This window comes from Pholis gunnellus (assembly GCF_910591455.1).
Source record: "Pholis gunnellus genome assembly, chromosome: 16".
Taxonomy (NCBI): Eukaryota; Metazoa; Chordata; class Actinopteri; order Perciformes; family Pholidae; genus Pholis; species Pholis gunnellus.
The window spans coordinates 20469001-20492120 of NC_136543.1; the positions used below are offsets into that span (position 1 = coordinate 20469001).

General features: G+C 40.2%; 3 protein-coding genes and 1 gene segment (V, D, J or C); 2 read left to right on the forward strand and 2 right to left on the reverse strand.

The window, feature by feature from the left end:
• The window catches only part of LOC306708309 (Ig kappa-b4 chain C region-like), a 142683-nt gene that overhangs the window by 51584 nt on the left and 67979 nt on the right, over positions 1-23120 (forward strand).
• Positions 586-4455, forward strand: LOC306708143 (recoverin-like; the record flags this gene model as incomplete). Its single annotated transcript, XM_079175873.1, has 3 exons — positions 586-966; positions 3370-3481; positions 4370-4455. 3 exons carry the CDS (start codon positions 586-588, stop codon positions 4453-4455), a joined length of 579 nt encoding a protein of 192 aa, XP_079031999.1.
• LOC306708749 (germ cell-specific gene 1-like protein) lies at positions 8704-14506 on the reverse strand (the record flags this gene model as incomplete). The annotated part of the gene is made up of 7 exons (XM_079176673.1): positions 8704-8876; positions 9294-9649; positions 9908-10019; positions 10298-10456; positions 11137-11196; positions 12391-12585; positions 14311-14506. 7 exons carry the CDS (start codon positions 14504-14506, stop codon positions 8704-8706), a joined length of 1251 nt encoding a protein of 416 aa, XP_079032799.1.
• Positions 15330-23120, reverse strand: part of epn1b (epsin 1b) — a gene marked incomplete at both ends in the record, with an annotated part of 13879 nt that continues 6088 nt past the window's right edge. The window contains one exon of the mRNA XM_079176194.1: positions 15330-15367. Coding sequence (XP_079032320.1) covers positions 15330-15367 — 38 coding nt within the window. The remainder of the gene's footprint in view (positions 15368-23120) is intronic.

The window sequence follows — 23120 nt, forward strand, 5'->3', positions numbered from 1 at the left end:
CCCAAAGATTTGTTTATACAAACTTTTAGAAGCCCCCAGTTTTAAGGTCTGATCAACTGTGCTGAAGGAAAGGATGGATCCATTTTCCATAAATCAGTTATCACAGATTATTTTCTTGTCAAAATGTGTCAGGTAACATAATGTAATGGCTGGTAGAATTTCACTTTGCTAAGAATCGGTACCATAATGCAGTCTGCTAGTTTTAAAATAGCAAAGTGGTAGAGAATTATGGAAGCGTCTGAAGCACCACACTTTAAATGTCAATAAACAAGCACTCCAGCCTTTACCTGGGTTAACCCATGTCCGTGACACCTCTTGCTGGTATTACTGATGGTTGATTGGCTTAATGAGCTTACCAAGCGCCTTCTGCTCTTTTCACAGCATATGCTTCTGTGGACTGAAGAGTAGGTCACGACCAGGATCAAGAAGCATACTGTAGCCATACCTCGGGGATAGTCTTCTGTTTGCCACTTTGACTGAGTAGAGGAGGCAACTCCCTGGGTTGAAGCTGTGTGTTTAATTGCTCTAGAAGAGCACTAATTCTCACTTATATATAGCTCTAAAACATCCCCAACACCATCAACAATGGGTAACACCAAGAGTGGCGCTGTGTCCAAGGAGATTCTGGAGGACCTGAAACTCAACACCAAGTACTCAGAGACTGAGATTGCCCAGTGGTATGAAAACTTCAAGAAGCAGTGTCCAACGGGGCGCATCACAAAAGAAGAGTTTCAGAACATCTACAGCAAGTTCTTCCCAGAAAGTGATGCCCAAACATACGCCCAGCACGTCTTCCGCTCCTTTGACACAAACGACGATGGCACACTGGACTTCAAGGAGTACATCATCGCTCTCCACATGACATCAACAGGCAAGACCACCAGAAAACTGGAGTGGGCCTTCTCGCTGTTCGATGTGGACAAGAACGGATATATCACCAAGTCAGAAGTCAAGGAAATCTGTACGGTGAGTTTTAGAGAGATGGAAGTGGTGTAGTAGCCTTGCAAACAACCAGTTCATGCAGTTTGCTAACTGTTTGGCTTCCAGATATTAAGGGAATTGCATGAAGGAATAGTTTAGTACTCTGAGTAAAATTGAAACACGAACAAGAGTGAAACACAACAGTGTCATCTGCATAGAAGTTGATATTAGACCGTCCTGTACTTTATCTGTTATTGACTTCGAGGCAAACGTCAGCCATTGGCAGGTTTTGCAGACCTCACCAGTGATTAAACTGGGGTTAAGTGGGAGATGGATACTTTGTATATCTTAAGACTGGAACATATTCAAAACTTTGGTGTAAAAGACAGTTACATTGATTTGTAGATGAAGGCGTTGATGAAAAGTGAGAGAAAAACATGGGTGGATGGGTTAGATAGTAAAATGCATGGATCATTTGCTGAGCTGTGACTTAAAGGAAGCTATATGTACAGTATTCATAGGAGATCACAGGAGCAGATTCTGTTGAAGCATATCATCTTATGAAAAGATGTTGCTTTATTTGGGTTGCTTTAAAAACTCCTTTTTTGTCATTTCTGACCGCATCCTCAGCACCAACCGACTTAATGAAAGCACCGATTTCCCCGTCACCAAATTTACCTGCAGCATTGAAAACTATTTTGCATCTCATGGTATTACCCTTGTTAGGTAACTCAAGACATAAGATTAGACTTGATTGATTAATTGATACTGATAAACAGTTTAAAGGCTAAGCCTACCGAGGGCTTTGGAGTGAGGATATACATAAATATAGAATTAAGAGAATGAAGAGTGGACAGGGAACTGATTCATCTAATTCTAACAATTTTGGATCACATGACATGGTAATTATTAAAACTGAAATTAGAAAATGAAACCAACGTAAAGACTCAGTTTCAACCGTCTCTTGTTGAGAGAATGTGCATTGGCAGTATAGATAACAGTATCATCTGCATACAGAATGCTTTGGGAATGTCACATACTGCATCTTTTTTTTGCCAATGTTAACAAAGGTCAACATTGGCAATTTAGCAGAACTTAACATTATAGTGAATAATAAATATTATAACCTCAAATGTGAGAATTTTTCATCATTAAAACTTTTAAATTGTCAGATATAAACTGAACTAACATTTCAATCGAAAATAATGCACCGCTAATGACACTAAGTTGGCTGATTATACATGCCTGACTTCAATGCTTTTTTCCCAATTCGTTTTTAGAAAAGAAAATGGCAGACAATTACATTATTTTATATGTATTTCTTGAACAATACTCTAATAATAAATTGCCCTGGCTATTTTCTCACTGACGATTTTGTATGATGACAGATATTTATTTTCGGCAAAGCATGGTATACTGTTCTCACTCCAAAACTCGTTAAATATCAACGCTTCATCAGTGGTCCTCCCCGTCTCATACTGACTCATTGAGGTGCCATTTAGTGTCTGCATACCCATGAAGCTGCTGTTTATTTCCCATGAAGGTAATGTACGTAAGTTACATAACACGTATACTTATTTTAACCCAAACTAACACTCTCTTCCTCAACCTAACTAAGTAGTTGTGTTGCTTGAATCCAAGTTAAACTAAAAACCAAGTAAACCCACTTTGGAATTCTATTTTGAAAAGACACTATGCAAGTAAAGAACAGAAACGACACATCCAAACCAGATGTTGGTTGATGCTTAGGTCCATTGACCAAGCGTTGGTATTTGACGAGTGTGGAGTGAGAACGTGCTGGCATGGTCGGGAAGCTCAATGCAGCAGTGTAAGTAACATCAAACATAGACAGATATCAATGTCACATTAGACACATGACTAATAAAACAGACATTTTTCACATATTAACGCAAGGCGGAATTTACAAACACAATTTACAAGATTGATACAAATGGACTCATCCAGGCTCAGAAAACAGATTAATTGAATGATGAATTGTTGTGGGTTGTATCTTGTATGTTATTTTCCTTTTCGTGTTGCTATGGACCCTCTTAAATAGAAAACCCTATATGTGAGTTAAACCCTAATATGTGAGTTCTCCAGGACCGATGTGAGGGTCCCGGGACAGAGGATGTCGCATGTGTACAGATTGTGAAGCCCTCTGAGGCAAATTTGTGATTGTAGGCTATACAAAATAAATTGAATTGAATTGAATTAAACAGTAAGAGATTAAGAAAAATAGGGTTTGAGGTAAAAAAAAAAAAGAAGCCAAATCCTTCTTCAGTCTGACTGCAGTATGGCTGAGTAAGACACGTTATCATTGATTTGACAGTCTGGACATTTGTTTTTGGTAATCTTTTCTTTAAGCTCTGCAAATGCAGTACAACGTTTGTTGGTTAATTCAAATTGAATGCTACTCTCTTATTCTTTTTCATTTTTCCCTAACAGGCAATTTTCAAGCTGATTCCTAAAGATGAACTGTCCGGTCTGGCTGATGATGAAAACACAGCTGAGAAGAGGGCAGATAAACTCTGGAATTTCTTTGATAAGCGCGAAAACGGTGAGATATGACAGGGTGAACGGAGACACGACTCAATTGATTTTGCACTGTCCACCGTTCAGCCATCAAAGTGATCTATTCTTCCAAACAGCTTTGTCTCGGCTGGATGACTGTACAAATTTAAGTCCAACCACCTGTTTATAGTCTAGTGTGGAGTAATACTTCACGTCATGGGATTATAGGATGGCCTACCGGGACCTAAAAAGAGACACAAAACATCTACGAAAAGATCCAAAATGATCCTAAAGAGACGCAAAACAACTCCAAAATGATCCTAAGATGTCCACAAAGAGAGACAAAACAACTACATATATCATCATCAAAGAGACACACAATGACCCCAAGGAGACGCAAAACAACTTCAAAGAGACACATAATCCATTCATGATTATAGCATTCCACTAGAATACTAATAATAACTTTATTTATATAGCACCTTTAAAAACAGAGTTTACAAAATGCTTTGACAGACAAAAGCAGCAAAAGCAAGACAATAATAACAGAAAGCTCAGTCGATACAATAAAAATAAACTATGAAATAAATATAATTATGACCCTTTCCTTTTCCATTCTCAACCCCATAATGCATCAAGACAGCACAGTTTCTACTGGCTGACCAGATTCTCTCCACATATTTAAGCAGCATGCAGCTGAATCAGATGCTTGTGAGCTTGAGGACAGCAAACACGGCAGCAAACTACTTCATTTACACTCAAAATGATGTTGACTTTGACACAGTCGTGTCGAAATGGTCTGTTTGCACTATTAAAGACTGCAAATGATTCAGTATGCTCCCGTCTGTTACTCTTGGAAACCTTTAACAAGTGTCTTTCATTTCTTTTCATTTTGATGAGCTGAACTAAACTTCTTTTCCTTTTCTCCCTCCAGAGCGAGTGGCAGAAGGAGAGTTCATCCAGGGAGTGTTGGACAATGAAGACGCTCTTCGTTTGATTCAGTATTCGCCTTCGAAGTAACTCCTCTGCAGATTCTTCATTGCACCTGTCGTTCTCACTTTATTCCTTCAGTCTGCAAAATGTCACAAAACGTGGATACGCAGCAGATAACGCAGCAGATAACGCCCCAATGCTCAAAATTCAATATGATGCAGAATCTCCTCCAGGGTTTTAATTACGTGTTACCAAAGTATGCAAACTGTCTGAACAGCTTTCTTTATCACACTGTAAAGAACATAAATGTCAAAAAGCTCTCTGTCAATCTAAAAACTATGAAGAAGACGTCAATATTCCCTAGTACATGTCACCTAATTGAAGCTTTCCCACATCTAAATTTAAATGTGTTACTCTCTTCACTGAAGTTGCAATGGATGAAGCACATACTGTCTTTCTGAAACTGTCTGTGTTTAGATTACATATCTTGCGATACTGTAATTATGCAGGTGTGTTGTAGCAACTCAAGCACACAACTTTAATATGATAACATGTCACGTGCTTTAGTTAAAGTATTATCACCATGAAAAATTTCCTTTTTCTCTCTCGTGGGCAGCCTAGTCTCTCATTTTACTCTGGGATGTTTTTTAAAAGCCTGACCAACATGGAAGGGCATCAAGGTGTAACTGTACTCTTGTTATTGTCTTTTACAGTGTCCAATTCCTCCGTGTGGCACAATCGTATATGTTTGATGTTCTAGTTTGCTTAAATCGTGCACATTGCAGTATAGATTTCCGTCCTTGTACAACTGCATGTCAGTGTTGGCCCTTGACGATTTATTCAATAAATCAAAACCATGAAATTGTCATAAAGGTTAAGGTGTCAAGAGTCTTCTTTTTAATTGTTGTCTCGCTTTTAGTTCATACTTTTAGCATTAGAAAAAACTGGGATTGTGGGACAGAGTATTGTGTTAAGAAGTGTTAAGTTGCGTTAACGGATCAGCGGCGCTCAAAAATAAGATAAAGAGAGCTTTAGCCATGTTAGCGGTTCTGTGTGGCTGACCTTGAGATTTGGCTAAATGCACATTTCATTTTTTGCGACATTTAAAGAGTTGAAGGGAAAAGGTTTATCTGGTAATAGTTTGTGTGACTTCCATTTTTGTTTAAGATACAATCCATCCAATAGTTGTCGAGATGTTTGACTCAAAATCACAAATGAACCTCATGCCACCAGAGGACAATCCATGGTGATCACCAGAGTATGTGGGATTCATCCTCTGGGAACCATGAATGTACAACAACAGCTAAAGATATATCTCAGTCTGGACCAAAGTGGTGAACCAACATTGCATCTCTCACTGCAAGCGTGTCCAGAAACAACACATTACAGCACCAACCTTCAGGTGCGAAGGCTGCCGGTCTACAGGAGCTCAATCCCCCTTTTTGATCTGTTTTTACAACCTAAACCTGCTTTCACAGGTTAATCTCTAACAACAGTTTAAAGAACTGTCATCTAAAGGATAATCCACCTAAGGGATCAGTTCTCAGTTCTCCCAGTTTACAGCAGGATTAACCAGAGTAACCAGGACACTTTTTCTATGTTGCTGCTTAGACGGTGAACAAATACGCCTAGATGGTCAAAGATCTGAAAATACACTGGTTTTAATGATTAATTAGGATTTTTTAATTATTATGTCTGCAAAATATGCAACTCTTACTGATATATTTTAGCATTGTGGTCTTGAAAATAAGAGCCCAACCCTTCGTTCCTCCCAAAGTCTCCAGATGTTCGTGACCCATTTCATTCAAGACAAACACATCATTTATAAAAGATAATCATATTGTTTCATAATGAGAAGATCTAGTTTTATCTCTTGATCCACTTTCTGAAGCCAAAATAATTTCTAGGAATCTTTTATTAGTTCACCAAAGAGGAAATATATTTTAGTGGGTGTCCTCCAAAAATAAAATAATCACCTCTTTTTACACTTGAAACCCTTCTTGTGGAACTTCTTTGACTTTGAGCAAATACATCCTCTATAAGTGTGATTCAAAAGATATTCATTAAACTCATAGTTGGGAATAAGAAGCTGCAAATGGAAGCTGCAACATCCTCAGAATTTTCAAAATAAAAGGAAAAAATACATGCGTTAGCTGCCGGAACAAACAGGACAGATACACACTGAAAAAATAAAAGAATTAACCCCGTCATGTTCCACAAGTTGGGTTGTTTGAACTATGTTGAGTGAGAGGCTCATCTTACATAAACTGTCTATAATTCCATTTAATTCACATGTGTAATTACTTCCCACATACTGCTTAGTGACCCGCCTCACTGCCTATATCATGTCAATCTCTCTCTCTCTCTCTCTCTCTCTCTCTCTCTCGTTCCCCTGACTGGGGAGATTATTGACATAATCTTCTGCCCAGCATTTGAAAGCATCTGCCTTGATGTCCAGATCCCTCTGTTTGCTGTAATCTCGTCTTCTTTATTCACTTTTCATCATTACTTTCGACACAGGCAAACATAAAACAACACAGAATAACTGGGTATAAACACTCTAAACCAGATATTTATGCTGCAGGTAAAATAAATCCTGATAATGTTTTACTTCTTTGTTTTTGTTTCAGTAGTGAAGATGCTCGGGCATAAAGCTGTAAGAATTGTTCACCACGTTGCTCTCTTGTGGACAAAGCCTACTAAATATATTTAAATGAATATATACATATTATCAAAGAAGTTTCTTTTGGTCCATAGTGATGATTTAAATTGACATCTGAGTCTAGAAATGGTCTATATGAGAAATTAACATATTATCAAACCCTGGATTGCCAAAATATGCTAAACCCTTTAAACATAATTAAGGGCTAAATGCCTCATGTTAACACTATGAACACCAATGTTTCATAATTACAGACCTGTGTTTAAAGTTGTATTTTTGACAATCTAAATATCATGCTCTACTGCAATTTTATTTGACACTTTTGCAACAAAACTGTGTATAAATTAACATAGAAGTTATGATTTCATGGAATCCGTGTATTGATGAGACATCATCAGACAACGTGGTTTTTATTTTATTGATCACCTTATACTGGAGGGGATTTTCATCTATTCATGCAAATCATAGATTAAAAACAACAAACACAACAACAAAAAGAACATCATCTACCACAGCCATGGCCACAGTTGTACAAAACCACATTACCATCTCTCAACACCTTTTAGATCGACATTTGAATACAGTCTCACATCCCCTCACACATCTCAATCCCTGAAGAAGTCACTGTGCATAAGGCTGTATTTAAACAAGCAAAGTTATGCTGATCTGTTGGTCGCAAAATGTTGTTTTGTGAGACAATCCTGGAAGACAATTGTCACTGCATAGCATGAATAAACGTATTTCTGTTATATTCTCTGATGTCCTCTGTACGTTCAGTCTGAAATAGCTGTAAGAACTTTTCTTATGAGACATATAGAGCAGCAAGTCTGAGACAAAATACAAAAAAATAAAACTCAAAATGTACTGATAAAAGTATTTCAACAGAATGTAAAATTGTAGTAAAGCCTTCTATTGACATGGCCACATATTAATGCCTTCCGCTGCCTTTACCATATTTAAAATAAATTAAATCTTTGTTGTTAAAAAGAGGCAATAGTTCAAACATTTTACACAATGTTTGTGTTTTGGTCTTCCTGTCATTCGAACTGCTGGCAAACATCCTATAAAAGTGAAAAAAATAATAATTAGGAAATGAGTTTTAAAACATCAGCAAGGGTTTGAGGGTGCTATTGCATGTTGAACAGATATTAGCAGCGAAGTTATCAGCAGACATGGGTCGTTGCTAGTGACCGGCTAGTTAGAATTAACCCCTTTTTCCATCTTTTAGCCTCCGTAAGCCCTGATTGTTGTGGTTCTACTGCTGCACATAGACTTGATGGTAGAGTCACCACTTCATCGACCACCCTCATAAAAGCAAAGGCTTGCGATAGTATGATAATGTTGCTCCGTGTCTGCTGGATGTGTGAGTGGGTTATTCTCTGCTTACTTGTTAGCCATAATGGGATAAACCATCTGAGCATTGGAGCTGTGAGTTTGTTTTGGAGTCCTTCTGCCCCCCAGTGGTCCAAAATAATCAAATGACACTGCTTGAAATGATAATTGTGAAACTTGAAAACAGTCCAGGCAAACAACAATTATCATTTGAAACCTCATATGTACAAAAACATATTATGATAAATAATAAAATAATAAATATGTTTGAAGTCTTGTTTAAAATACAAATGGAGCCGATCCTGACAAGATATTGCCACAGTCCTCGGTCCTCCAAAGTCTCAGCAGAGTGAGTCCTCCCTCTCCTCCTGCAGAGCGTAATCTATCTCGTCCATCTCCCGTTCACAGTCTTCACACCCTTCAGCGCAGCATCCCTCCACCACCACCATGCCATGAGGGTCCACCAGCCTTCGCCCTCCAATTCCGCATCCGCCCATTCCCCCAACTCCTCCCGCTGCTCCCATTCCTTCCATACCAACTCCATTTACTCCATAGCCGACCAATCCCATTCCCCCAGCTCCTCCCACTGCTCCCATTCCTTCCATACCAACTCCATTTACTCCATAGCCGACCAATCCCATTCCCCCAGCTCCTCCCGCTGCTCCCATTCCTTCCATACCAACTCCATTTACTCCATAGCCGACCAATCCCATTCCCCCAGCTCCTCCCACTGCTCCCATTCCTTCCATACCAACGCCATTTACTCCATAGCCGACCACACCCATTCCTCCAGCTCCTCCTGCTGCTCCCATTCCCATTCTTCTCATTCCAAGCCCATTCCCTCCAAAGCCGAGTACTCCCATTCCCCCAGATCCTCCTGCTGCTCCCATTCCCATTCCTCCCGTTCCAACTCCAGCTCCTCCAACTCCACCCATTCCCATCCCAATGCCCACGGCTCCCATCCCTCCAACTCCAATCCCTCCTCCGCCAACAAGCAGCGCTCCCCCAGCGCTGTACGCCAGGGGACCGACGGCTGGTCCCACTCCTCTGGGCCACAGAGGGTCCATGAGCGCCCCCTGCTGGCCGAGCTGGATCAGCTGACTGACGGAGTAAACGCTTCCACTGCTGGCTCGAACGACCTCCTCGTAGGAGGGGGCACAGGCGGCGGTGCGAGCATCCTCCAGTCTTACCCGGGCCCGATGCTTCATCTCTATGAGGGTCTTGGTGTAGGAGTTGAGCGTGGCCACGGCGGCCCCCATGCAGCAGCTGAAGGACAGCCATGCCATGCTGGTGAGGGAGAAAAGAGTTGGAAGAACATTTTAAACGTCTTTAATCAGATCTGCATGCTAACGCAATTTGTTGTTTGAATGTCCGTCACACCAGAAATATGATTATTCTTCCATTTTCACTCAAAATTGGAGATCACATCTTTTTGCAGCAAAACCTTTCAAATGTATTGTTTTGCTGAAAAATCTCACAGTTCTAAAAACTGGTTGTGACCAAGCCTGGAGTCAGATTTTGGGGGTTAAATTGGAACAAACGTACGCAAAAGACCAGCTGTAGTCCCAGGTCTGTGGCCTCCAGTCTTTGGGCCCGATGCTCACGGTCATCTGAAACACTGTGGTGTACATCATGTGTGCTACCATCCCCATCAAACCTGGTAGAGGAAGAAATAGGCAGAGACAGAGTTAAAAAAAGAGAAAAAGAATATGAGAAAATACTTACATCTGGGGGGAAAAATTTCCCTTTTTTTCCTCAAATTTTTCTCAAATTTCTCACATTTTCCGTCTGTGTCCATAAGATTGTTCCAACCAGAACAAGTTTGCACCTTTTGCATTCATCATTGCTTTGATTAAATGGCTACCTTACCGTAAATAATTCAAACTTGCTCAAAACAGTGATGGTTTATAACATGACCCCCCCCCCCCCCCTCACCTGAGAGGACAGTGCACATGGCGGCGAAGGCGTTGATCTTGAGGGCGTTCATCTCCCTCTTGGCACAGAGGCAAATCACTTCCACACACATCAGCAGGAAGCCCATGGCCAGAAGACCGATGTACGTGAACTCACTGATGACTGAAAGCCAGAGGACACCTGTGGGGGACAAGAAATACACATTTTGTGTTTCCTTAGAAACTCTATGTAACCTGTCTGTGACAAGCCAACAAGAGGGGGATCGGATGCTAACTCATTTATAAAAAATGTTCTTACTGTTGATTACATGTTTTGCTCATTTACATTTAGTCAAGAATTGTGCAATTGTTTTCGTTTTATCTATTTACTAAATCTTTCTAGTTACTTTTTAAGATTACAGTTTTTCATACCCTTCCTGTTCAGTGAAAACCATCTAAGTGATTTTGAATGTTTGTGATGGACTGATGTTTGAAGTGTTCGTTTATGTGGTGAGAAATATCTCCTACTTTCTTTGTCAAAATATTATTTACTATTTAAAAGCGGGAAAATGCATTGTCGCGAAAAAAGTTAACTTTTTATAGATGCAGCGGTGATATTAATCCAGAAACAACAATAGTAAAACATGGACTGGGAACAATGAGTACTTTACTTTTCATTCTTTAGGAACATTTTGTGGATACATGCTTTTACTTAAGAAAGGTTTTGAATGCAGGACTTTTACTTGTTGCGGCACAATTTGGTATTCATACTTTTACTTACAAGTGAAGGACCTGAATACTGAATACACTGGATATTTTGCTTTGGTGATATAAATATTAGTTGGAATACAGGTTATAGATTCCGTGTCTTCTGTTACTGACCTTGTGTCTCTCCTGGCGTCAGCTCGATGAAGCTGCGACACTTTTCTTCCTGATCTTCACCTGGAGGAACAATCACGGCAGAGTTATGTTGTTATTGTGGTAAAATGTTACCTTTCTGTCTCTGAATATTACCACAGTGAATTTTTCATATTTGAATTGTAGGTCAACGGTCATTTAGCAAAACATATGTCTGTGCTTATAGCCACTACAAAAGCTCAAGGATTAGAGTTGTGTAGTTTTTGGGGCGGGATGACATAAATAATCTCTTGCAAATGCTACGTCTTTACTCATAAATCCTGAAAACGAAATAGAAAGAGTTGCCTTAAGCCCAGCAGTTTAAATTCCTTTTGGAGAAATAATTAAACGTCAACCAATCACATTGTCTTATTTTTGTACAATACATGCCAGTGATTACTTTCTTTATAGGATACCTAAGCTTGCTCTGTGCCTGCTTTCTCACATAATGTGTGAGAAATGTGTGGCTCACCTGTCATTTAATAACAACATTCAATAATATTATACTATAACATATATATTGATCAGAATTGTAGAAAGAGCAGTAAACGACAAGTGGCAGGAACTGATGCAGGGTGATGTTGAAAAGATTGAATTAGTTTATTTTTTTAGCAACGTAACGCAGCAACGTAACGCAGCAACGTAACGCAACAACGCAACTCAACAACGTAACGCAGCAACATAACGCAGCAACGTGACAACCCTTAGAGTGTGTTTGTTTGACCCATCCACCACCCCTCACACTCTCCCTTGGTGGACTTTCTCGCTTGTTATACTCGTTGTTATACCACATAACTTTCATACCAGGTAACCTTTAATAACGGTCGCTCGATAGTTACGTCACCTCTGAACGAATGCTAAAAAGTCGACATCCATGGTTTGCAGATACATACAATGCCAAAATTTACAGTTTTGAGGTACTTGTACTTTACTTGAGTGTTTCTTTACTTCGTTACTTTAGATTTATACTCACTATAATTTAGAGGGTAATATTCAACTTCAAATGTGAAGTTTTAGGTCTTAAGACACTGTCAAAGGTCAGTACATTGACTTTTGATACCTTAAGTACCTTTCTACTTGAAGTGGTGTCACATTACTTGTCCTACAAATACTTCACATTGGTTAAACATATTTCAGGTACTGCACTGGTACCATGCAGGGGCTTTTAACAATTGTTACAAACCCAGTTGTGTAACCAATGAAGGTTTTTTGTTGCTTCCATCGCACACACACACACACCTTCATTGTGCTTCTCACAGGAGAGCCAGAAGCCGGTGTGGAAGTAGCGCAGCATGTACTTGTCCTCGCCCGTCTCCCAGATGTACTGGACGGCGTTGGCCATCTGCTTCCTCTTTATCCTGGCCAGCTCCTCCTTCTGCAGCGGAGACAGCGTCACGTTGGAGAGCAGCTGCCTGGGGTCCGGTGTGGGGGTCTCTGGATGGAGGAAAGAAATTAAGAAAATAAAGCTTGTGAGTAAATGATGGAGAAAGTAGAGGTGAAGAAATAGACTTTTATTTAACTTTTTAAGCATTCTAAGAAACTCTGGCTCTAAATCCTAAAAGGGTCTCATGTAGATCACAGCGTGTAACACAATCCAGCCCTGAAACACAGCTCTTTAGGTAATCTGTCATTTTCTATGGAGCGAAAATTGAATGCTACATGGAAACAAATAGGCTTAGTGCTGAGAGATAAGACAGCGGGTGAGTGAATCCAGATAACATGCAGAAGCAGATACAAAGTTCTGAGATTAGCAACAAAGCCGGGATTATGTGAATCTCTGCCGGTCAAGTCAAGTGAAACGTGACTGAATATGAGGTGCAAGAAAAATACTGTGGAAATCTGGTTTTCTATTTCTGGAAATATTATTAGTTATTCGTACGTCTGCTGTACGTTCCCTGACAGATTAGAAGTAAGATATCAGCACTTTTTTAATTGTGCATGTGACAGCAGGCCTTCACATAAAGGAAGGAGGTCAGAGCAAACGATTAGTATATATATATATATATTTTCTACATATATAAAATACATATTATTCTGTTATTATTTTTGCATATGCAGCATTATTCACAGCATCTTTGTGTAAAAGCACACAGGTGCATTTTTCATTTTAGACTTTATTTTGTTATTTCACATTCATGAATGAATAAAGAAACCAAAGTCACAGGGAGAAAGTGTTTGGATTGTTACACTGATTTCCTGGCAAAAATAGAATTATACCTGCTTTGACACCAATAAGCCACCTGCATCAGGTTAAACGTGCCAAAGAAAAGGCCCGCTTTTAAAAGAGTTACTGGATCCATACCATTCTTTGAATTGTGTCCAAACTTTCTACCGAATATGATTGCTAATAATCAAACAACCAAACAGAACTGAAACAATGATAGAAGTACTAAATGAAAAAAAACGTGTACTGTCTTACCCTTCTTGAGCAAATTTGTGAAAGCTGCTTTGACACAATTGTGAGATAAAGGTGCTGAATTCATATCATAGCGTTGGGGGATTGCCTCCAAATGGTTCCCAACATGGCGACCACTGAGCTGGCAGTTTGCAGCTAACAGCGCTAACAGTGCAAACAACGGCAACAAGTGCTGGCAGAGCTAACGGTGTTTACCTCGAGGTGGGGGGGGGGGCGAAGAATGGGCGTTAAGCTTCTATGGCGACGCCGTGGGGTTCAGGTTTGCGTTGTCAGCACAGTATGAGCAAAGTGCAGAGCGACGGCAGTTAGATAGTTAGATAATGGGACATGCACACTGGGACTCACATGCACTATATATATAGGATATGCTATATAGAATTTTGAACTTTTAAGTTCCCAAATAAACACAGATTTTGTGTTTTCCAGCCTGAGGTAAAACTGGGCTGAATTTCGTTGAAAAGTGAAAGTTAGTTTAGACATCCGAGTCACATGAAACTGTTGTTTCAACGGCATTTTCATGACGAATTGATTGATGTGAAGTATGATGTTAAAATTCTGTTGTTTATAATCTAGATGTCTAAAAATTCTTCACTTTTCTACAAATTTTCTAAAGACCTACAGGCTTGCAAATCACCAAACCTGTAGGGTTTTGTCCGTATCTGGTTTATGGATAAACTTGAGTACCTGATCGTCAGGGGCAGCCATGCTGAAATGATAACTTGGCCTTTGTTTCACGGCCTCACCTGTGGTGTACGGCTGGCTGTTGTTCTGCCCGCAGTTCTTCAACTTGACAGGTGACAGGCAGAGAGGCTTCACCACCTTGTGCGTCCCCTCACACCAATAGGAGGTGCAGAAAGCCGAGACGGACAGCGTGAGGGCCAGCGAGGTGAGGGAAAGCGACAGCAGGGAGCGGTTACGTCTGGACATGTTCTCCAGCATGGTTGCTTCTCGCCACGAAGAGGACACTGGGAGAAATGAGTTATGACCAGAGAGTCGGCTTCGGCTTCACTTTGAGGGTTAGAAAGGTTCTGTTGACCGATCGGGAGCGGGCGGGTTTTGAGTGACACCACAGTGGCGAGCCAAGTTGAAGCGTGAGGAGTTAGTTGTGGCGATTGAGATTGATTCAAGGAGGATGGTGGAAAGAAGAGAAGAGAGGGGATTAGGGTCAGAGGTCAGGTGGAGAGCTGGAGGGAGAGCTGGGGGGCTTGAAGAAGGAGAACAGTCGACAGGCGGAGGTCAGAGGACAGTGAAGCAGAGAAAGATGAAATGCGTTGGATTTAATCACTTCCAGCGGAGTAAGAAAGAGACAGATGTGCAGTTCAGAGGCTGCAGGAGGAACTCCGGCTCTCCTACTGCTCCAGTTGCAGTCAAAGAAACTCAGGAAAGTAGTTCATCAGATTTAAATTTGAGACCTTCCTTTCTTCTTGATGTTACGGCACGAGCCAGGCGACACGTTTGACTCCACACATTTCTTGTCACCGAGCTGCGACTCTACCCCATGTTTCCACGTTTTAGATCCTTTTCTGTTTATTTTTTTAATGACTTTTTCTTCGCTCGGATAAAGATAGACGTCTTGATCTTATCCTGCGGATTTTGCGACTAATCAGTCGTGCTCTCAGGACACATCCCGTTCTTCAACCTGTTGCTCCACCTCTCCAGGAGGGATGAGCTGACGAAGGGCTGATTAGTCCGATATCTCAGGCCTACCTCTGGGCCTGGTAATCTGGGTTAATCTTGCAGGGTTCGGTGGATGAGATTAATGTCAAGTGAATCTCATGCCGTCTTTGTCGAGACGACCACCTGAAAGTAAAGAAGGGAGATTAAGAGATGAACAGCTGAGTCACTAAACATTATTTTGTTGTTGTATGTTGTTACTCCAGAACTTGTTAACATAGTCAATACAACTTGAATCTGAATTTGTTTTCAAAGGAGGTTTGGGGGAAGTGTTTTGATCTCCAAATAAAATTCAGATGAGGCTGAAGTGGCTTTAACTAACAGTTTGGCTTCCAGGTAGCATGCAGTGCAAAATAAGGTCCATCTGCAGCATTCTATCAGTTGATTTGATCAATTTCCCCCTTCAGCAGGCGGCAACCTCCGGAAGCCAATGCTTCATGTGTTAAAGCTGCATTCTCTCTAGTGTCCACCAGGGGGAGACTCCTCTGGTTGTATAGAAGTCTATGAGAAAATGACTCTACTTCTCTCTTGATTTATTACCTCAGGAAACATTGTAAACATGAGTTTATGGTCTCAATCTCTAGTTTCAAGTCTTCTTCAATACAGCATGATGTTCATTTAGTAAATGATGGTCCATTTAGAGTCACACAGACCATAAAGCAGGGGATGCTTTAGGGCGGGGCTTACTATGATTGACAGATCTCTACCACTGTGTTGTCCATTCTGGGAGTTGTCCATGTTTTTGTCTGACAACTTTAACCCTTTCACGGTGTGTTTTCACTTCATGAACGTTAACTATAACATTCTGGTCTCCTTAAAATGTATATTCAGCGTTTGTTTGTGCTCCACACACTTTTGTTACTTCTGGTCGCAAAAAAACCAAGATGGCGATGACAAAAATGACAAACTCAAGGCTTCAAACCTTGAGTCCACAAACCAATGGGTGACGTCACACTTCTTAAATACAGTCTATGCTCTTCAGTGGTTTTAAAGTTGGAAAAATCCTCTCATTCCACGGTTTCTGGCAGTAACTTAAACACTCTGTGTTCTCCAATGAAGCTACAAGAAGTTTACGGTGAGTCAGATATTCAAAATATTATTATAATATATAATATATATTCCAATAAGTCTTGTGCATCATGTTACACAAATCCAAGCCCTAAAAAAATCAACCTTTGTTATCTTTGGAAACTCCAACTGTCCACTGCATTTCTAAACACAGTTCTGAGCGTTTGAATAATGTTTGGCAGCACAGCCTGAGTTTGTAATGAGAGACCAGAGCCAATGAGATTTAAGTTAACATGTGATCTGTCTGTCTTAAACATAAAAACTACCTTCTGATTTACTAATGCCAGAAGTAAGTCGTTCTTCTATGTCTGTTCTGTTCTATGTTCAACCATCGGGCTTTAATTTGTTCCATCAAGTCATCTCCTGGTGTGAAACTAATCCGTGCGGTATTTTGTTCTGCTTTCACTGACTGTACATGTGCAGACTTAATGTCTCCACACACCTGTCCATTTAACCGACAGCTGACAGATTAACTGTTGCAAGCAAACAACTTTGAGACATGAACTCAATCTCCTATCTCAGCATACAGAACATTCATCTTTAGTGACTTTAGTAGGTAGTTTTGGTGGGTACAGAAACATGAAAAAATCATGAATATATATAATATATTCATATAATATATATATAAAAGCAGAAAGCACACTTTGTTACTTTGTATCGTCTGATCGCGATAAACTGAAATCTTTGCGTGTGATTGGAAAAATCCAGCTGCTGCTCACGCTCGACTCTTGATCAGCTTACACTCGAGAGGCAAAGTAGAAACTGAGAAAATGACTCACCGTTGTTTGAGACTCTTTGTGTTTCCTTTCCCCGCTCCGCGAATGGGGCTTCGGTTTTTCCTTCACCTATCTTCTGCGCTCCCTCATCACTCCCTCCTCCGTCTTGGGGTGAGTTTCCATCAGAAACCCACCCAGATTTCTCTAATCCTCACTAGTCCATCTGTTACTTTCCCTCCCGTTTGTTCTCTATAGTGTGTCTATTCATTCACAGCTCTCTCTCTCTCTCTCTCTCTCTCTTCCTCCCTCTCTCTTGTTATCTTCATCTCTCCTGCTCGCTCACTCATAACCCTCCTGACCTCTGCTCCTATAGTGATTAATCTGATGATATGGGATGGAACAGCTTGGATCGAGATGAGTGTGACAGCGTTGACGCTCTCTAAACTTCGACCCGTCTTAACGCAAACGAGTACAGCTGTCCAGGATATAGTTGCTGGCTTTAGGCAATAATGCCTTGAAAGTCGTTGGTTTGAATCTCTGATTGGTAAAACAGGGACAGCATGTTTGGAACAGTTTGTTCCAACTTTGTAGGTTTTCTTGCCTCCGTAGGGTTTGTTCGGCTCCCGTAGAACAACAAATACAAAGTCTATACATATCTATATTTATAATTCAAGCAATTTAATGGACAAATACAAGTATTTAGCCAAGTACACCGAAGAGAGGATGACAAGTCCACAACCTCATTCCCCAAGTTGATCCTAGTTGGCAGCTAAACGTCCTGCCAATCTCCAAAAAAGTGTGTTTGCACACAGAAACTGAAACACCCAAATGAAAGTCTAAAGGTGGAGAAACAAACTCCAAAAAAACAACCTTCAGTAGTTCGTAAGGGGAGGCAGAGAATAAACACTGAACAAGCTGTCATATTTAGTAGCATGAGCAATACCTAATTATTGGGTGACATGATTCCTAATTAACATAATCGATGTGAGAAGTTTTGTTGTTGTGTTCATTTATTTTTAAATGACCGAAATGCCTTGTACAGTAATGAAAATATGTTTTTAAATGTTATAAGTGATGAAAATATGATTGTAATCTAAATCCTATATATTATACATCTTGAAGAACATGAAAAAATCTATTATTTTGCACAAACTAAATGCTAACAATGCTGACTTTTTAGCATGTTAAGTTTACTATGTTCACCATCTTATTTTAGCGTGTTAGCATGCTAACACTCATTTGCAAAAGACTCAATGTACAGCTGAGGCTGATGGGGATGTCATTAGTTTTGCAGGTATCTGTTCACCAGCCAAAGTATTGGATAAGATGTTTAACTGATGAGGGCGCTAGAGGAAAAAAGTCAGAGGATCAACAACGTCTGTAGGATTCATCCTCTTGGAACCCTAAATGTCCGTGCAAAGTTTCATTGAAATCTATCCAACTGTTGTTAAGATATATTTAAGGTTTGGAGCGACACTAATAGCGCGCTGCAGGAACGAGTCCTAAAACCCAGTATTCAGTCAGCTATTTCGCACATCTGATTTCCTTGTCTGAAAGTCGACGGGTTATTTGAATGTGTGTTTGGTTTGATGTCTGAAATAAGATCGGTGGTCAACACAAGCTGAAGAAATGTTAACGTTTTGTTCTACGATATAAAAAGTGTTCTTCAGTTGTGAAGATTATCCTGCTGAACAAAACATGTGAGTATCATGAGCATTTATGTTAGTTTATTTTCTGCAATAATCCAAAATCCAAATGAAAAATCACATTGGCCGACAAAAACATGGCGTCCCTGCAGCGCTCCATAAAAATATACCAACACAAGTTGAAGTGCTAGTTAAAAATATTTTTTTGCATTTTATTAAGTTACTGCAAAATAATTGGTGCTGAATTATGTAGAGTGATATTGTAGAGTCAGACATGTTTATTATGATTACTCTGATGCGCAGCATCTAAAACTCTGCTGCAGCTCAGACAACATCAGGCTGGTAATAGAGCGGTTGTGGGTTTAACTCTTGTGTGCATCCTTTAATATATGAATCTGACTGAGAAAGAGCAGAGATGGGCCGGTGTACTTATACTGGGAGGCTGATTAAGGAAATGGGGAGCAGGTGAGAATGTGGGCGGGGAAGGTCAGGTGGTGGGAATTTTGACAAATTAGATGTTTAATCTCTCAAAGCTGTTTGTGATCAAAGTTGTGCTGGTGAGAAAAAAACAAGACAATGTGTTTAGACAGGCAGGAATTTACGGTTTATTCTCTGCAAATGAGAACTTTTCAGTGAGTGCATGATGTAATCCGACTTACTTCTGTAAAAGACAAAAAGGCAACACAAGGACTCAACTGACCATTGTGTCCTAATGTAGCACATGCTCACTAACTATCAAAATCCCCAATCGCCCCCCATTTCTGTTTTTAGACACTAAGCTCTCTCGGCATCAATGGGGAGGCTCAGAGCCAATCCTACGCTTCCTCCTCTTTCCATCAGATTGTGTAATGGCTGAATCCACTCCCCGCACTCTCTACTGAGAGATACAGTGAGTACATGAATGAATAATACAGAGTTTAGTTGGAGATCTCTACTCCAGACATGTTTTAAGAAACATAAAAATCAAGAGCAGATAATGAGACAGTGGACCGCTGAGCACAGACATGCCAAAGGCCCAACCTCCTCTACTTTATGTGATTGTTTTGTGTCTCTTTGAGTCTATTTGTAGTTTTTTTTGCTTGTTTTCATAGTCATTGCGAGTCTATTTGTAGTTGTTTTGGTCTCTTTGTAGTCTTCTTGTGTGTCTTTGTAGTCACTTCGTTGTTGTTTTGCCCCTTTTCATAGTTGTCAGTCTATTATTGTCTCGTTCTAGTTGTTTCGTGTCTCTTTGTAGTTTTTTGTCTGTTTTATTAGTTATTTTATATTTAGTTTTGGTCATATTGAGTCTAGTTCTGGTTGGTGTCCGTTTTAGTGGCATTTTGTCGATGAAGACCAGAGAGGCTCCTGACACTTTGGGCCCCTTTGCTTGTGACCATTAAGCCCTTTTAGTAATTCATAAATGATCAAAAACACAGCTTTTAATCATACTTTGTGTTTCAAATTCTGCCAAAAAGCTCAACAAACTTAAACAATCTTAAAAGCACATCCATAGTCCTCTCTCAATGAAATATACAGAATCTCTTAATACGTAATTATTGGTTTCATCAGAAGTCTCCTACTTCGGTCAAAAGTTAATTCTCAGTTTGTGTGCATAGAGGTTTTATTATGTACTAAATCAATTACTTCAGTCATTTATTTGAAATCACGTAGGCAGAATTTATTTCCCTTCAGCAATATATTCTATTTTGTAATGTTTAATAATTAAAACGTGTAAATAACAGTGAAATCAACTGGTGGTTCATTAAGCATCTCATACAAGTGACTAAATATGTGTCTAAATATGTGTATTTATGGCCCTCTTGTGGTGACAGCCGGTAAGTTTCTTTGGGTTGTAAGAAAGTTTTGCTCAAATGAATCCCCAATAAACAATAAGCAATTCAGTTTAAAAATGCACATTTGAGAAAATATGCTGCAGAAGATCTGACTTAGAGAAAAGCCACAGAGCTGAACAAACACAGGTAGCAGGTCACTTATTGTATCATTTTATTTCACAAATGTACCGTATACTGTCACAGTTTACAACACGGCTTTAGGTTTAAATACACAGCTTAATAAATTAATTTCATTCAAAATTAAATTTGAGAGAAAATAATACTAACAGCATTTTGGGCTAGTTTCTCATCTTCCTCCTGCTAGAACTCCTAGATCCTTTCAGTCAAATCTTGCACCAAAGTTCATATTTAAAAGATATAAAAAGAATACACGAAAGACGCGACGAGGCCCATAAAACACAAACAACACCAACAATTCAAAACAAAGTGACCTCTTAGACGCCATTGGTCCTGTCCGACTTTGATTAACTGAACGGTGATGTTTTCACGTCTCATAAACGACAATGAACTCTGCTACTGTTCAGGTTTTCTCAGTCAGGTGTGTGTTGAAATGTCATTAGCCACTCACACACTAAATAGATGAGGGGCACACACACACACACACACACACACTTACAGAGGAGGATCGGCTCAGACTGCATGCACATTAAAGAGGTTGGTATGTTCAAATTCAGACTTTATTCAGCCAACACTGCAGCTAAACATCATACAGTAACACATTTCTGTTTCAGGAGGTACAGCGGGGAACGTGTTCAACTACACAATGAATCCAGAACGACTACAAATCTAAAACAGGGAAGAAAAGAAAAGCCACCATTGGTTACTGAGTTGATTGATAACGCCGCGGTTGAACAGTCAGCTTGGAGCCAATCATGCATGAAAATCTTATCAATACAATCCAGTCAACCCGTCTCGATGACGGCGACACTGTAAAGAAAGTTAACCTGAACTCGTCTTTGTTGGAGGCCATCGCTGCATCAATAAATAATCAAGCAATAAAATCAATCAATAAATAGATCAATAAATAGTTACTCATGATTGTAACACTCTAATATACAGTATATTTCAAGGTTTATCTGTGATTACTTCCACTATTTACATCAGCACAATATATACTGAACACACACACACACACACACACACTCACTGCGTGCATGCAGGTCACACACACACACACACACACACGCCTTGTACAAACACACACACACACACATTAATGAAAACCTACAGTGACGTCTTCCCCACATCAGCTCTGTCAATGTTTTACAGCTCAACACTCACATCAACAGTAATTATTCAGTACTTCCACATAGACACACACTCAAGATGCTCTCTGCGTCTCAGGCTTGTGCATGGAAACAGAAGGATACGGACATGTCACACGTGTTTTGCGTGTATCTCTGTTATTATATTATATACTATGTTGCATACATTTTAACCATGGCTGTCATTTTATTTGGACGTGTGTAGATCTCAAGGGGGGGCAAGTGTAAGCTGAGGAGCCGACGGGTTTAATTAAAGGATTATAAAAGTGGTTCTGCATGTTTTAGCCTTACGAGCTGTACAAGCGTTGCTACTGCTCATTTTTCAAAAGTATAGCATAGTCTGCCTGTGATTTCATACCAGCCATTATGTCATTATCACAGCGTGAATCAGAGGAGCAGGGACTCTAAAACTAAATACGTTTTATAAATTAGTCTTCTTTCTTGGTGCATTCAAGGACATATTCTGACATCTGACTTGTAAGAGTCGGTTGCTGAAAAACAGCATTTTAATTCAAGAAATGGCCAAATTCACAAAATCGTCTGCCAGTATGAGTTCTCCAGACGGTCCCTGCCTACAAGGAAAATGAAATACCTTTTGATTATATTGTGAGGCTGACAAAATATTATGAAGGAAAACTCAATGACTCAATTGAAGATACATAGTAAATTAATCTAATATCTTTGGGCTGTAATTGGGACAATGGTTTAAAGGGCTAAAACATGTAAAACTACTTATTGCGGTCATTTAATCTTATGTATCTGGCAGGAAATATTCCATGTCAAGCTGTCAGAACAGGAATGGATTGTTGTTTTTGTTAACCGTGTCACCCGCCCCGTGGCCTGAGAGCAACTGTGGCTGGAAGGGGTCTCTCCCCCCGGCCTGTGGAGTGGAACCTCCCAAGTGAGCCCCCCCTGCCTGGCAATTCCCTCCTATTCCTGTTCCCATTAAGAGGGGATCTGTCAAAGGAATCCCCACCAGAGAGCCAGACTGCACCATTCCCAGTCCTCCAAAGGAGGGGTTCATGCTCCGTCCCATTTGTGGACTCCCTCCCATAGAAACGGATTCTACCATTCCAGTTCCTGAACATGGGGGAGCCACCTGAGCTGCCTGAAGCATGTTTAAGCCAGAGTGAGAAACTCCCGTGGAATGGGACGGTAGCTGAAATAAGGGAGATTCACTGGAAGGTTTAGCAGCTCCAAAAGTGTGAGAAGGTGCACCAAAGCAGGGAGCGAGGGTGGAACCAAACGGGCTGCAGTACGGGGTTGATGTTTCAGGAAATGACAGGCCTGCAACAGCCCCTGATCTGACCACGGGGACAGAGGTCATGCCCCGGGCTTTGAAAGCGCCTGGG